The sequence below is a fragment of the Lissotriton vulgaris genome, chromosome 2_2 (genome assembly GCF_964263255.1).
Source record: "Lissotriton vulgaris chromosome 2_2, aLisVul1.2, whole genome shotgun sequence".
NCBI classification, from domain to species: Eukaryota; Metazoa; Chordata; class Amphibia; order Caudata; family Salamandridae; genus Lissotriton; species Lissotriton vulgaris.
The window spans coordinates 121,554,358-121,571,100 of record NC_141688.1 but is presented as its reverse complement, the minus strand read 5'-3'; the positions used below and the strand labels follow the sequence as shown (position 1 = coordinate 121,571,100).

Here is a 16,743-nt window from a genome sequence, read left to right as displayed (position 1 = left end):
CCCGACATCAGCTCTCATCTTCTTGTCGCCTTCCTGGTCACTGGATAGTGACCCAGACTCTGTCCCCTCTGCTTTCAGGTTCTTCAGATCTCCGATCCATCCTGTGATCGATCCGGACACTCTTCCTCTGGTCGCCTGCAGCACTTCTTTGCAGCTCTCCATAGGAATCGACGACGAAACCCGTCACGAAAAGACACCTATGCACCGACTTCCCTGGGTGAGGTAACACGAGTTCTTCGGTGCTTCCTTGGGTCTTGACTCTCGAAGTGTCCAGTACTGAAGGGGTTTTACCGTAGTCCACTCCTAAGTCTCCTTATTCTTTAAAATGCTAATATTTACTTTCTCCATAGTAGTCAATGGTGATTCGCGGCTGTGTCTAGACACTGCACGCATCCCTCGTGGGTCTCCTGCGTCCCTACATTGGGTGGTTCCTGGTTGCCCCAGCGGTTCTACAGGCCCTAGGCCTGTCTCTATGTTCACAGCGGTACCACTTTCTTAGTATATGGTTTGTGAGGCCACTGCGCCAAAAAGTATGCTGTGCTAATTTACTGTGTGCTAATTAAGTTCCTGGATTGTACTTTTGCCTCTAGCCCCATAAAGAGACTAGAGGGGTGTGTTTAGAATAAATACATATATTTTTTATATATACCTGCTTTGGGTCCCCTTTAATTTGATCATTCATGAGATTATAGACTGGTAAAACAACCTGCTTTACATTCCTTCCAGACTTAGCCTGAAGGCTGCTCTCCACAGCTACCACTAGGATAGCTTTCTATAAAGGTTGTCTAAACCTACCATCAATAAGGGTCGTTTGGACTTGTGCAAGGTGCCCACTAGAATAGTGGACATCAAATGCTAGGCCAACTTCTCACACTCCAGGATGGTGGAAACAATGTACTACCTTTCTCTCAGTCACTCGTGCTCACTTAGTTTCTACTCAGAGAGTTACACAGGAGAAACAGTTAGGTGTGTTTACAATAAGTATATATTGTAAACTTGTAAACTTGGGGATTTGTAGAGCGCAGTTGTTGCCCGTGAGCGTCCAAGCGCTAGGAAAATCGTGAACCTACAGAGAGCGGGGAAGGGTAGAAAAGACAACGGTTTAGCAAGCAGATGTGAAAAGATGGGTCTTCAATGTTTGCACAGTTGTTCTTCTAGTGTATAATATATGTGCTGTGAAAACCATTAGACAGTAGCACAGATATATGATCAGACGTACAGTGAATATAAAAGGATAGTACAGTTCTACCATTTTGCATTAGTCATGAACACATACACATAATTAATAATAAAACTAAGCGCCCGTACTCCTACGATGCCTATCTGGATGTACCCAAGTGTACCTAACATGTGAGTAGTTGTGAAGCCAAGAATTCCTCTAGGTTTAGTCTAACCCCATTACCTGAAGCAAGAGAGTGTGGGACCCCGACCTGGTCTAGAGTTGGCCACCCCGCAAGGGATTTGTCAGACCCCTTTCAGCTCGAGCGTCTTCATGCAGGAGCCTCAGCGTCTCGAGTCAATGTGTCGGCCTGGAAGTCTTAGTTCCCTCTGATTAATACTAGCAAGAGGTGCTGTATTTATACAGAAAAGTATCTGGGGGTTCTTTGTCCCTTGTTTCTTGTATTAGCCATTGCTGGGTTTGAGGATGACTTATGGGATGAACCTTGTACGTAGATATTATGCAGGTGGCTATAGACCCTGCCTGGTTTCCAAGATCCCTTACAAATATTCATTCATACTGTGTCAGTCTAAAGATGAAGTCATAGAACGCTGTTGTTCAGGAAAACCCTCCTCCTGTGCCCAGGACTAGATTTAGGTAAAGGTTCAATCCTAAAAGGCTTGTTACTGTGTAGTGTAGGGGAGGTAATGTAGGTGAAAGGGTATGATGTTACCCGGGCCTATTTTAGAGTACCTATATGAAACATAACAAGGTTTTGGAGGTGACTTCACCTTATCTGCAGTGGTGAATGCTTGACCGAAATTGAACCAGCAGCAGACTCTTCTCCTTTCCCCACTCAGAGCTGATGATGGTAACGGATGCATCAGTGCTGGACTGAGGAAGTCATCTGGGGGAGGTAAAGATCAGAAGATTTTGGTTTCTGATGGGAACCCGGCTCCATATAGGTGTGCTGGATTTGCGGGTCTTTCATCTGGAGCTGAAGATCAGCCTGCTATCCATTAAGGGAAGGCTGGTACAGGTTCTCACGAGCAACATCACTGCCATGCTGTATTGCAACAAGCGGAATGGCCTTCTGACTCTTGTTCCAAGAGGCTCTGCTCCTCTGGAGTTGGCTGGAGCATCTGGGCATATCCTTGATTGTAAACCACTCGGAGAGATCCTTGAACACCAGCGTCTATGAGCTCAGCCGGCACTTCCTGGCTGATTTCAAATGTCATCTGCATTCTGAGGTGGCACACGGTATCGGCTGACTGAAGGGATACCTGGATAGATCATTTTACCACTGTCAAGAATGGACAGTGTCAAAATCTTTTTCAACAAACTGTTACTGGAGGGGAACACAGGACTCCTGTATGCCTTCCCACCTCTGCCTCTCCCAGCAGTTATGAAGAAGATATGGGGCTACCGGGCCCAAGTCATCCTAGTGGCTCTGGATTGGGCTAGAAAAATGTGGTGCTCGGAACTTCTGGGTATGAGCATCTGCACTCTGATCCGGTCGCCACTTCAGGTGACATTTAGCAGCAGGTGGACATGACTTTGCCCTCAAACCTGTGGATTCTCCACATCCTTGGATAGCGTTTGAACAGCATCAGTTGGCTGCATTCAGTATAGTACCTGAGGTTATGTATGTTATCCTTGCTGCCATCTGTTTGTGAAGTTCATTTATGCCTGGTGCTGGGCAAAATTTGTGGCCTGTTTTATAGTCTGCAAAACATACCCCTTACAAGCGAAACTGTCGGGTGGTGTATTGTTTGTTTTGTCTTTTGTCTGTGGCCCTTACGAAATCTCAGGAAACTCTAGTGTTAGCCAGCGCAGTGTAGTAACACTTACCAAGATTTACCAGGTCTGCCTAGTACCAAGATGCCGGTCATGGGTGAACGTAGAGCTTAACAAAATAGAAATTGCATAATGTATGCTTCATATGGTAAATAGCAGCACAGTTATTCCTATATGCATAATAGTATTAATGTACAGAAGTTACTACTCTCATATTCCACTGGGATTGTAGAGTTTAAGGTGCAAAAGACTAATGCCTCAAATAATTGTATGCCCCTTCCTGGCTTATAAACAATGGGAGTGTTTAGGAACATGTCCCTTATTTGTGCATATCTCAACACTGAGTATTTAAACGCGCAAGACATATTGCATCTATTCACTACGCAAAGAGGAGGTCTAATGTACAAGTCCTACTGCGTGGACGTATGTTAGAATTGTGCTGTCTAAATGTCTAAATGATACTTGATGTTCAGTTCTCGGATTCTATGATTTATGTGTGCTTGATGTGTGTTGAATTCACCACTCCCTTTGCTGGGCTTACACCTGTGTAACTGAATGGGCACTCACAGCGTTTTGGGGAAATTATTTTATTGTGTACAACTTAATATTCTAAAAAAGGTGCTGGAAATCTTAGCCGGATTGCTAGTACCCTCAAAAAGAACTATAAGTAAGTTCAATCTGGGACTGTTGTACGAGTGCCTGTGTTGTATATGAATTTAGGACCCTTGTGTAATTTTCCCGATTCATGCCCATATATAGGTATTAATCGCCCTATCCTTATATAGGAATAGATATCATAACTATATTTAGACTTAGCCCATGCAGTCCAAATACGGCATTGCCACTTCCACTAGTTCCAAAAATCCACAACGATTTCTTGGAAAAACTCGCCTTCAGCAGTCAGGGACTTCCCCTTGCTTGAATATTAAGTTATCCAAGAAATCATGGAGTTTTCAAAGAACTGAGTCTTTGATGACGTTATTATGTCCAATCTTACGTCAAACTCGGCAAGGTATAAATATGCCCACACTTGCTTAGGCAAATACACAGTGGTTTGAAGCAGTTAGACTATTTACTTGCCCAACGCGTCTCGCAGCAGCAAGTGCCGAAGGAAGCCGACCCTCCAGCAGTCGCACTGAGAGAGATGCTGTCTTTTCTACTGCCGATAAATCCAGCTCCAGTGTATCCAGGCTACCCTTGCGGGTTGCTGGGAAATCGGGTTCTGAGAGAGAGACACCGGACCTCTTCATTCTAAACCAAGGTACGGAGCTGATTAGACCCTTTGAGAATTCTTGGAATAGATTCTTGGCAAAGAATACTAAAACTAAGCTACACCTCACTTCCTTCTTCCCTTGTACTAGACTTAGGTTAGATACCCCGGGGTAGGCGTATTTTAGAAGCACCAGTTGAGTACTTTTAGTCATTATTTATTATGTATGTATTTTATGTATTTATTTATGGCTTAGAAACCATACCATGCTATTACAATATTATTTTGTAATACACTTTTTACTGTACGTACTTCATGCTAAGTATTGCGATTGTAGCAGTTCATTTCTTTTGCATGAGAAAGAAGACTGTTCAATAAATACCTTTAATTGAAAACGCATGTCTCTCTATTTCTCTGCACTACTGGTGAAACGAAGCATGCTCGATTGACTGAGTGAAATAGCTATCTATTGTTTCCACGACTTTAGAGAAATATTTCTTATTCTTGGGAAACAAAGTTGTCATATTTATGCGGTTGTTAGAAACGAATCCCTTCTTGTTTATTCGAGAACGTTTCTAGTGACTTCTGAGCTAGCTGGCACTCACAATTAAGTCTAATATATTCGATAGAGACCTAGTCGACCTCAGTCCTACGTCTAAACTATAGTAAATATTATTCCAATGCGCACAGCCTATTGGGAATATAGGAAGTACACTACACCTGATTGTAGGAGGGATGACCATGTCGGCGATTCTGCTGGGTGCTGTATGTTGGCGTCTGTGAATTAATACCCTACCCTGTTTGTAGTTGTTCCTTATCCTGTGCCTGAGTTCTCACTTAACGCCACCCTTTCTTTTTTTCCCAGCTATGTGGTGAACATCGGATTAATTGACAAGCTGTCAGACTGCTTCCTATCCGTCCAAGGCCCAGTGGATGAGAACCCTAAGATAGCGCTCTTCCTGCAGAGTGCCTCGGCGGCGCTACATGGACTTTGCAGACTCTGCTTTGCTGTCACTGGAAGGTAGGCAGCTCTTGCCCCTCACCAGCAACTGTTTATGAGCATAATATATACTTACCATCGCGTTCACAGGTATCAAACCGCAAACATCCATTACCTCCTCGTCAGTCCTTCCCGTCCCAGTCCTAACTACATGAGCATAGCTCCTTCCACTAGAAACTCCCAAGCAACTAAAAACCCATCCCTTCCCTTCAGGCCACACCCATACCCTGCAGCATATAACCCTGTGACCCACATCCTGTTTGTTTTTTCTGCGGAATCACTTCCGGGTAGACTTTGTCGTGGGGGGTGCTGGAACTGGTCTCCTTTTGGGTAAGTGTGAAACCGGATGTTAAACGACAGTTTAAACCCCTAATGTGCCTGTTGTGGTCTTATGTGCCAATAAGTTTGAGTCCCTGCTTTAGCGGGACCATGCGGTTGGGGGGTCCGGACTGCCTGGTATGGGGTGGTGATTCCCTGCTGCGGCTTCCCCTCTTCCGGGTTCGTTCCCTGCTCTATCTGGAACACCCGGGGAGGGAGGGGAGGTGTGTTGGGTGTGTCTGGCTTTTCTGAGCGCTGAGGACGTGGCAGTTTGGCTTTTCCACGGATGTGTGTTTAAAGGTCTCGGGCTCGTGCTCGTCTCGTTTCAAGCCCATGTTTACCCTTTTTTCTTTCCTGCTGGGCGGTCTATCCCTTATGGGATCTTATGTTTAATTTGGACAGTAGGGGCCTGAAAATTGTGGGGGCTCCCACTGCTTACAGGACGTTTAATGGTTGCCAATAATAGAATGCTAGAGGATCGCCCTGGTGGGGGTTTTCCCTGTCCTCGAGTCAGTGTTTGCTGGCTATGGGGGTCATATGGTGTTTTTGTGACTCTACTCCCCTGCTTCCTGCAGAGCTGCGGGGGCATTTGGGAGTTTCTTACCTATGTGTTCGCTGGTTCCTGGGGCGGGGGCTTCTGGCTCCTTGTTGTCCTTACAGTTGGGCCCTGTTCAGTCTTTTCCTTTTGTAGGTTTGTGGTTGTCTCTGATAGACTGGTTTAGAGGCCGGCCTTCGGTCCTGTTTGGGGATTGGCTGGGGGTCCTGGTGGCGTTCCCTGGTTGGCCCTTAGCGATTTTTTCTTTGATTGGTCTAGGGTATTTCTTGGGGACTGGTTCTCTGTTCTCCTTTTCACAACATGGCGGGTAGAGGTGCGAATATACGTGAGCTCGGCTGTGAGGATGAGGTGGTGGTCGCTCGGTGTTCTACTGCTCCTTCCATGGAAGATAATCAAAAGCTGATTGAGGCTTCTGTGGCGGCGGCCTTTCTGATGAGGAGGTGAAGGGTCGTTTTGTCCAGGGGGCAGACCTTCGCTGTGTTCTGCAGCATGTTCGAGACAATTTGAGGTTCCCTGGTCCCGTGGAGAGTGGAGAATCTGAAGACTTCTTCGCAAACTACCTAAAGAAAGAACCTGAAAGCCTCCCCATTCATAAATCTGTGAGGAAGGTGCTTAAGGGGGAGTGGAAGAATGTTGACAAAGCTGCCTTTCCCCGGTTTCTGGCTAGAAGGTATCCCTTACAGGGATTCACTGAGGAATTCCCGGCCGTGGTGAAGGTGGATTCCCTGCTTGCTGGTATGGCGTCTCATAGCCTGGTGGTGTCTGAGGATGCGGTTCCTTCAGATCCTGTGGACAAGCGGGTTGAGGGGGCCTTGAAGCGGTCCTTTTCTGCCTCTAATCTTGCAGTTCCGTCTGTAGTTCATGCCAGCTATCTTGTTCAGTCGCTTCTAAAGGACTGTCGGAGTATTTCTGAGCAGCTCATACAGGATGAGGATCCCTCAGAATCTTTGTCCATGTTGGAACAACAGTTGCGTTTCATGGCATATTTGTCCTTCGACTCCCTTAGGACTGCGGCAGCAGCTGCTGGTGCCTCTGTTGCTGCTAGGAGGCAGTTGTGGCTTAAGTCTTGGAAGGCGGAAGCTGCTCAGAAGGCTGCCGTGATGAAGCTTCCCTTCACGGGCTCTAGGCTGTTTGGGGAGCCGTTGGAGGCAGAGGACAAGAAATTGTTGGCTCCGATCTGCTCTCCGAGGGAGGGCAAGTTTGTGGGTTATAAGCAGGCTTTTGGGCAGGCGTTTCAATCCAAGATGGCAGCCCAGCCCTTTCGTGGCAGGGAATGTGGCCGGGGTGTCCCTTCCTTCCACATGTCCTGGGGTCAACAGGGTGCTTCCTCTTGTGCAGGTCCCTCCAAGACGTGACTATGTGGTGAGTTCCTTGGGGGTGCCAGTTAGGGGTAGCCTCACCTCTTTTTTTCCTGTTTGGGAGGAGTTTGTTCGGGATCAGTGGGTCCTGCAGGTGGTCTGGTTGGGCTACAGAATAGAATTTGGAACTCCTCCGGTGGATGTGTTCAGAGCTACCTCTGTTCCCAGGTCTCAGACAAGATGTCATGCTCTGTTGGGCGGAGTTCGGAACTTGGTGTCAAAGGGGGCTGTGGTGAAGGTGCCTTTAAGTAAATGGGGTTGGGGGGTTTACTCAATCCTATTTTTGATCCAGAAGCCAAATGGGAATTTCCATCCTATCCTGGATCTGAAGGCTGTGAACTTGTGTATTCCTCATCGGTCCTTCTAAATGGTGACTCTACAGTGGATTCTTCCCTTCCTGTCAGTGGGGGATTTCCTGGCTTCTCTCGATTTTCAGGACGCCTACTGTTATGTGCCGGTGCACGCGGATTCACAGAGGTTCCTGCGTTTCTGTGTAGGGGTGGTTGATTATCAGTTTTCCAGGTATCACCGTTTGACCTGTCTACCTATCCTAGGGTGTTTACTAAAGTGTTGGTACCCTTGGTGGGTTTGTTGCATGCTCGGGGTGTACAGGTGTACAGGTGTTCCCTTACTTGGACGATTGGTTGATTTCTTACTCTTCTTTCCTTCAGGCTCAGGCGCATTCCCTGGAGATTTACAGTCTCCTTCAACGGTTCGGGTGGATTCTGAACTTGGAGAAATCCCATCTTTGTCCCACTCACGAACTGCTGTTCATTGGCGGGGTGTTCAACACCAGGTTGGGCAAAGTCTTCCTGTCGGAACCCCGCAGACTGACTCTTATGCACAAACTGAGAAAGGAGTTGGGGGCTCAGGCTTTCACAGCTCGTCAGTGGTTGCGTGTTCAGGGGCTGATGTCGGCTACTGTGATGATTGTACCTTGGGCCTTTTTACTCTTGTACCCCCTGGTGAATCATCTTCTGGGGCATTGGGATCCAACCTCTCTGAACTACAAGCTGTTGATAACAGGGGAGGGGGAGGTCTGTAGGAGAGTAGGGTCTGCAATCCTATGGTCACCCCCGATTTTTGCTTTTTGCTTCACTGGTTTATGACTTTCCCTGGCTGTGGGCCTGCTAATCAGACCCACAGCCTAGCTGTTCTCTCTCTAAATTGACAACCATGTACCTTAGGTGCATTTACCAATTGGTACTGGGCCACCTTATCAGTCCCTGTACAGTGTACTATAGGTACCCAGGGCATAGGTGTACCCAGGGCCTACCAGGGGCTGAAGCATGTATTATGCCACCCCTGGCTGACCATCTAAACAGACACAACTGCTGCACGACAGCTGGGGCAAGGTGGTGTAATCACCCTTTGCTTTAGATATAGTTCCCTATATCTGAACCTAAAATGGACACATATATTCCTATCAGTCACTCCTATGGAAGGCCTTATCAGTCCTGAAGGCAGAGTGCTTGGAATTATGTGAAATGGTGCTCTGGCATGAGCTGAGCCCGTTTGCAGCTTGCGGAACCAAGTCCTAATAGCTGTTCCATGATAACGCATACCATATACTCTGAAGTGCATTATAATCCTCGCAGTTAAATGCTAACTTTGGTATAGCATTATCAAACATGTTGAGTAAGGTGTCATACGAATTGGAATACTACCCCCTCGCCAATTCTGGCGACGGGGGTAGCATTCCACCCTTCTAGAGGGACACGACATGTATGTAACTGTGAACCCCGGTTAAAGTTAACTCGAGCCTCAGCATCACAAAATGGATGCTGCTACCACAGACACAAGTCTGACCTCCTGCTGCTGAGAGTCCTTCCAGCGAGGGAGGCTTGGACAAAGGGTTTCCTGCCTTGGGAGGTGCTAGCACCACCCCAGACAGGATTTTTTTGTATTAGGTAGGACAGGGCTGAAAGGAATGAGACATGCCTGGGGCACACAAGGTGTCCCTGTGCATACTCCGGTCTAAACCAGTTCCTGGGGCACTCCAGCCCCAGAGCTGGCGCAAGACCGGACAAAGGAAAGGGGGTGTAACCACCCACCTTCCTGGTCCCACCCAGAGGAGGGACCTAGTCGTAGTGCAGCCCCCTTTAGCTGAATAAAGGTAGGAGCTGGTCCCATTCCAAATTAGATTATCCTGATCAACTCTACAAGAAGAAACTCTGGACTTCGACGTTCTGCTCCACAGAAGACTGAAGAAATCTCCCTTGTGGGCAAGGAGTGTCCACCCTGCACAAGCAGGCACCATCAGCGTACAGCGGCTTCCCTTTGTCGTCTTTCTGCAAGGATCCAGACTTCAGAGCCCGACGAGACCCGGATTCCCAGACCTCTCCGACCTCTACCTACATCTCCAGCTCAGCTGAGACCCGTGGGTGCAACGAGACACGTGGGACCGGCCATCTTGAAAGAAGCAGCACTTCACTCCAGCACGACTTCAGAGGCATCCTCGTCCAAGTGCTTTGGGGACTGAGAATCTCCGACCCCGAGCAGCTCCTGCACCGACGATCAGCCCTCCAGCATCCACGAGATCTGCGTTGGGCCCTTCTGCCTGTTTGCTGCTCGACGCGTTGTCTGGTCACTTGCCGGCTGGCTAGTGACCTCCTAGACGACGAAACCCGACAACTTCACTGCTGGTCTGGTTGCTCCAGACTGGCCCTTGCTCCCTTCCAAAAGAGGAGCACCCCGGACCCTCCCGGTCCACTCCAGACGCCGTTTCCACTCACGGCGTGGGTTGCCTTTGCCAAGGCCTGTTGAACCGGAATCCGGAGACGACACCGCCGACAGCGAGAACCTGCGTGGGACAGCTCGTGCCTCCATCCTGGTCGTCGAAGACACCACCTGGTCCACGTGGCTGCAGAGACAAGCGTCCACCTTCACCTGATCGCGACGACGACATCTGGTTCCACTCCTGGTTCCACTCCAGTCACTGGCTAGTGACTTTGAACATTGTCCCCTCTGCTTTCAGGTTCTTCTCTTCAGTGATCCACCCTTGGATCACACCGGACATCTTCCTCCTGACCGCCTGCAGCATCTTTTCCTCCAGGCTCCATAGACTTCAACGCCGGAACCCGACACGACTTGGCACCTATGCACCCGCAGCCTGTGGGTGAGGTAACACAAGCATTTCGGTGCTCAAGGGTAGCTTGACTCTCCTAGTGTCCAGTTCCACAGTCGTTTTAGTCCTATCTAGTCAGGGACGTCCGTACTCACCTTTTTCTTAAACTGTACTGTCCATAGACGTTTGTACGCATCTTGCGTGTGAGTTCACACTCTGCACACGCGCTCCGTGGGCCTCCTATTACTTACCTCAAGTTAGTATAGCGTGGTCCCAGCGATCCTACAGCCTCTGGACAGCTCCATTCCTTTGATTGACTTTCACATTCCACTTACTTACTATATGGTTTGTCGTACCCCTAGGGCACCATTGTAAATCGTGCAACTTAAACATATTTTTCTTAAGAGTTTGTCATGTGCTTAGCACTCTGACCTCATAAAGAGTTCAGAGGTGTATGTTAGTTAATAAATACTTGTTTATTTTCTTAACAACCTGTGTGGTGTCCTTTCACTTGGTATTCAAGGGGTTATATGTGGTAAAACAGCTGGCTCCACATGCCAATAGAGTTTAGCCTAAGACTGCTTTGTCCATGCTACCATTAGGATAGCTGGTCTATAAGATTGACTTACAACCAAACACCATAAGAGTTGTTTGGACTGATACAGGGCATTCACTAGAACTAGTGAGCATCATATATCAGGCCAACTTCTCACAGGGTCCATTGCCCTGGAGTTATCCTGGTGGCTGGTGGATCGGAACCTCTTGCAGGGCTTGAGCTTTGTGTACTAGGAGAGGTTAGTCCTGACGACCAATGCCTGCGAACTGGGGTGGGGAGAAGTCTTTGGTCATGATTCGGTGCAGGGTCTTTGGTCTGTGCTGGAGGCAGAAATGTCCTCATATTGGACGGAATTGAAGGCGGTTCAGTTGGCGTTGACTCATTTTCTAACTTTGGTCCTCCGGAGGGATGTGATGGTGAGGTCATACAACACGGTGGTGGTGTGTAATATCTGAAAGAAACAGGTTAGTATTAGATTCCTTACCTTAGAATATCCCCAGGTGTCAGACTGGATCCGGAGTCTTTTGCGTAGCAGTATCCTAGCGTGTCGGTAGGCGTCGTCTGCGGCTCCACGTCCGGCGTCGGCGTCGTTGGCGCCGGGATGACATTGCCGGAGTACTTAGACGCCGCCCTCGCGCGCTGATATCAGTTCTTCTTTTTTTCCGCGCCAGCAAGCGCCAATCCGGAAAAAGTGGTACCCTTAGTCAATTTTTGACTACGGTGCCGGTAGGGATGCCCGGATTCAAGCCCTACGTCGACTGCGGCCGACTGATGTCGGTTACCAGCCCCCATCGCCGGTGTCTACATTGCCTGGGGCCCGACCATGATGACAAGTCATGCCCCAACTGCCAGGCCTTGACGTCGAAGGCTAGGCGGGAGTGGTCGTGCAAGTGCCTCGAGCTCTGACAGTCGGCCACGCGCCGTTCGAGGTCCCGGTCCGGAAGGAGGTCGAGGGACAGGTCGCAGGGCCGAAGTCATCACAGCTCGGAGAGTCGACACCACTCCTCGGACTCCAAGTCCTCAGGTAAGAGGCACAAGAAGTCAAAAAAGCGACATCGCTCTTCTGACTTCCCCCCATGACGCTTGCGCGACGCGGACGGTGGTGCGGGCGACACCACCCACGCGGCTCCACCGGAGCCGCAGGCGTCGCGGCCTGCTCCATACCCGCCGGTCCCTGGGCAGAACGCGACGCCTGAGGAGATCAATGCCTTCCTCACGGCCATGAGGTCGCTCACTCCTCCATCGGGTTCCGCGGCGCCTTCGGGCCACGCGGTCCCGACTGGGAGCCCAAGCGGGCTGGGTGCTTCGGCCCCAGTGCCGTCGGGTGCTTTGGCGCCGTCGGCGACTTCGGTCCCAAAGCCGCAGGACCCCGCTGGATCCGGTTCCGGAACCAGGTCGTCGCCCGTCAACCTTACGATCCCGGCGGTGCCGGCCTCTAGGGTGTCGCCCCGACGCCCTTCACGGACGATGTCAGCCCCGGTCCCCCCTCGACGCGGTTCCGACGCCGGAGCGGCACCGCATTCGAGGTCAAGAGAAGAACTTTTCTTCTATGATCCGGCCCCATCATGTGACCCTCAGTACCAGGAGATGGATGGCGAGGAGGATTGAGAGGGGTCTGAGGACCCTCTGTCACGTGAGTGCCAGTCTTATCAGGACTGGGCAGGCGAGCTAGGGGATGCCAGTGGTTTGGACACTGGTTTTGTCTCCCCTCCTACCGTGGCTACGGAGGAGGGGACTGCCTACAGGGCGGCCAAGGCCTTATCCCTTGAACTTCCCGACGCGGCCGTGAGGACTAACCTCCTCACTGAGATCCTTAAACCGCAAGCAAGCTCTTCGGAGCCTCTATTGCCTCTTAATGAGGCCTTGTATTCTGGGCACTTGGTCCAGGCCCACTACAGGTCCCCCTGTAGATAGGAACGTGGCCAGACGCCACCGCCCGGCTCCGGGCAACCCTTGCTTCCTGTCTATCCACCCCACTCCCGAGAGCCTGGTCATACAGGCCTCTAACTCCCAGACCGCATTCCCGACGGCTCCCCCTGATCAGGAATCCAAGAGGTACAAACAGTATGATAAGAAGATGTTCTCCTCACTGAGATTGGGGTTGCGGTTCGTTAACATTGCGTGCCTCTTGGTCCGTTATTCCCACTCTCTGTGGGACACGGTCGTGGATGTGCTGCCACAATGTCCGGAGGAGGCCCAGCCTAAACTCGCCCAAGCCCTTGTGGAGGGTTGAGATGCGGCACGGTATTCCATCCGGTGTGGACTGGATACAACGGACTCGCTAGGCAGGGCGATGGCAACGACGGTGGAGATTTGTCGCCACGCCTGGCTGAGGTCCGCGAACTTTTCGGCTGATGTCCAAAACACCCTTATGGACAAGCGGTTTGATGGCCGTCGCCTCTTTGGGGACAAGGCAGACAGTGCACTTGAGCGCTTTAAGGAATTCAGGGCTACGGCCAAGTCCTTGGGCCTGTCGGCCCGCGCCAGCAAACTGCTGCCTTTCGCTCCTTTCATTGCCAAAGAAGCGGCACCCCCACATGTCCTGCCAGCCATGGGCCGCAGACTAACATCCAACACGGTGGCTGACGTGGTAACCGCCGTGGCGGTGCCCGGGGAAAACGGCGAGGCCAGTCCACATCCACCCCGCAGCATCCGCCTCGAAGCCGTCCTAGTCCGAGCTTTCAGGCCCATGTGACACCAGTGAGGGGCAGGGTTCGTCATCACCTCCTCCACTGGTGCACTGTCACGTTGGACAGGTGGGTGCTGCAAATCGTCTGAAGGGGCTACTCCTTCCCCTTCGAGGCGACCCCTCCAGCCATGCCACCGCAGTACCACCGCGTGTCGGGGGCTCACTTGAATCTTCTGCGAGAGGAAGTTATGGCCCTCTTAGCCAAGGGGGCCATGAAGCGCATTCCTGGGCCAGAAGTAGGGTGTGGTTGCTACTCCCACTACTTTCTCGTTCCCAAGAAGGGCAATGGTGGACCTGCGCAACGTCAACGGCTTCCTCCGGAAGGAGAAGTTGAAGATGCTGACACTGGCTCAGGTCTTAGCTGCCCTGGACCCGGGAGACTGGATGGTTGCGTTGGACTTGCAGGACGCTTATTTTCACATCCCTGTCCTGCCGGCGCTACCTGCGGTTCACGGTTGGCCACGAGCATTTTCAGTTTACCGTGCTCCCCTTCGGCCTTACCAGCGCCCCACGGGTGTTTACGAAAGGGATGGCGGTGGTCGCAGCTCATCTGCGTAGGTTAGGGGTTTCAGTCTTCCCCTACCTCGACGACTGGTTGTTGAAGCTGGGCTTGCCCCAGACAGTCGTCATCCACCTCCAGACTACGGCCGACCTCCTGCACCTGCTGGGGTTCTCCATCAATGTGCCGAAATCACACCTGTGTCCCTCTCAGAAGCTCCTCTTCATCGGAGCGGTTCTAGACTCGGCGCAGTTTCGGGTTTATCCTCCCGAACAGCGGGTTTGGGATATTCAGGCTCTGATTCCGATTTTTCAGCCGTTATCCGAGTCTCGGTCAGGTTGACGCTGCGGCTTCTGGGGCTGATGGCCTCCTGCATCCTTCTGGTGCATCACGCCTGGTGGCGGTTGCGGGCTCTGCAGTGGGACCTGAAGTTTCAGTGGGCCCAGCATTAGGGCAATTAGTCCGACCATGTCTTGATCTCGGAGGGCACTGCAAGAAAGTTTGGGTCAGCTGCAGATCCCTCTCCCTACCCCAACCGGAGCACGTAGTTGTGACGGGCTCGTCCCTCCAGGGCTGGGGGCTTCAAGTCAACCTTCTGGAGCTGCGGGCGATCCGGCTTGCACTGAAGGTATTCCTCCCCTCTTTCCGGGGGAGTGTAGTGCAGGTTTTCACGGACAACACCACCGCCATGTGGTACTGCAACAAACAGGGCGGGGTGGGGTCATGGACCCTATGCCAGGAGGCTCTGCGCCTCTGGCAGTGGCAGGAACATCTGGGCGTGACCCTGGTGGTTCAACACCTCGCAGGTTCCCTGAACGTCAGGGCGGACAAACTCAGCCGTTGGTGCATGATGAATCACGAATGGCGTCTGAACTCGGACGTGGCGCAAGGCCTCTTTCAGCAGTGGGGAGAGCCTCGGTTAGATCTATTCGTCACAAAAAGAGAACGCGCAATGTCATCAGTTCTGCGTATTGGTATTTCCAAAGCGGCACTCGCTCGGATACGCTTTTCGTCGCGAGTGGAGCTGCGGTCTGTTGTACGCCTTTCCGCCTATACCACTTCTGCCCAGAGTGCTGAAGAAGATCAGCACAAAAAATTCACCAAGCACTCAATTATCAAGTCCACGTTCAAAATAGTAAAATGAATAAGTTTCTTCAGACTTCTTCTTTTATCCCGTCATCCAATGAAAAGAGATTTTTAATACAGCAATACAGCCAACACGTGTTTCGTCTTAGTCTGTGTTTGACATTCAGACTTCTTCAGGGCTGCAAGTAATTACAATAACCTACTATTTTGAACGTGGACTTGATAATTGAGTGCTTGGTGAATTCTTTGTGCTAGTTGTTAGCCACATTGTGGCTATTCATGAGAGTGTTGGTGACAGACTCTTGTTCACTTTGAGCACCACCTATACTTGTACTCCAATTTACTTACACACGCTGTGCGCTCCGTGTAAACTGTTACCTTTGCTGTTGTGCTGAAGAAGATCAGACGCGACCGGTCCCAAGTTATCCTTGTGGCACGAAGATACTGGTATCCCGAGCTACTCATCATGTCTGTCGATCCCCGGATTTGTCTGCCTCTTCAGGAGGACCTTCTGTCGCAGCAGCAGGGGACGGTCCTCCACCCGAACCTGCCCAATCTCCACCTCCATACTTGGAGATTGAGCGGCGACAGTTGAGGCCATTTGACTTACCTCCTGAAGTTTGTAATGCGATTCTGGCAGCCAGGCGTCCCTCTACAAAGTCGGTATACTCCTGCAGGTGGAACAGATTTGTGGCATGGTGCACAGTAAAGGCTGTGGATCCACTCTCTGCCCCCCTTTCTGAGGTTCTCCTCTTCCTTCTTTCTCTTGCCCAGCAGGGCTCTGATCTGGGCACTATCAATGGCTACCTTTCTGCCCTTTCTGCCTTCTTAAGGCTACCTGATCAGCCCTCTTTGTTCAAGTCCCCAGTTGTAAATAGGTTTTTGAAGTGCATCACTCATATGTTTCCTCCTGTTACTTTCGTGATGCCCCAGTGGGACTTGAACCTGGTGCTGACCTACCTGATGTGCGCTCCTTTTGAGCTGCTTCATAACTGTCCTCTCCGTCTTCTTACGCTTAAGACTGCTTTCCTGGTTGCCATCATCTCTGCCAGGAGAGTGAGTGTGCTCCATGCTCTTTCTTCCAAGCTTCCTTTCCTTTCTGTCCATCCGGACAAGATTGTGTTGCGGACAAGACCCTCTTTCCTGCCCAAGGTAGTCACAGCCTTCCACATCGGCCAGTCCATCACCTTGCCCACCTTCTTTCCGCCTCCGCATTCCTCTAAAGAGGAAGAGCGGCTGCACGGTCTGGACCCAAAATGTGCGCTGCCATACTATCTGGATCACACACGCCAGTTCCGGGTGGATGACCAACTCTTTGTTGGTTACGTGGACGCGAAGAAGGGTTGGGCGGTGCACAAACGGACCATCTCTCGTGGGTCGTGTTGGCATCAAGGCATGCTACTCTTTGGCTAAAAAGGAGCCTCCTGTTGGGCTGAGGGCCCATTCCA

At 50.9% G+C, this 16,743-nt stretch overlaps 1 protein-coding gene across 2 annotated transcripts in view; it reads left to right on the top strand.

Moving 5' to 3' along the window:
• SCAPER (S-phase cyclin A associated protein in the ER) overlaps window positions 1-16,743 on the top strand; it is a 3,157,511-nt gene that overhangs the window by 2,550,550 nt on the left and 590,218 nt on the right. For both annotated transcript variants that reach the window (XM_086959426.1, XM_086959427.1), the window contains exon 27: window positions 5,032-5,187. In XM_086959426.1, the coding sequence (XP_086815552.1) occupies window positions 5,032-5,187 (156 nt within the window). The remainder of the gene's footprint in view (window positions 1-5,031; window positions 5,188-16,743) is intronic.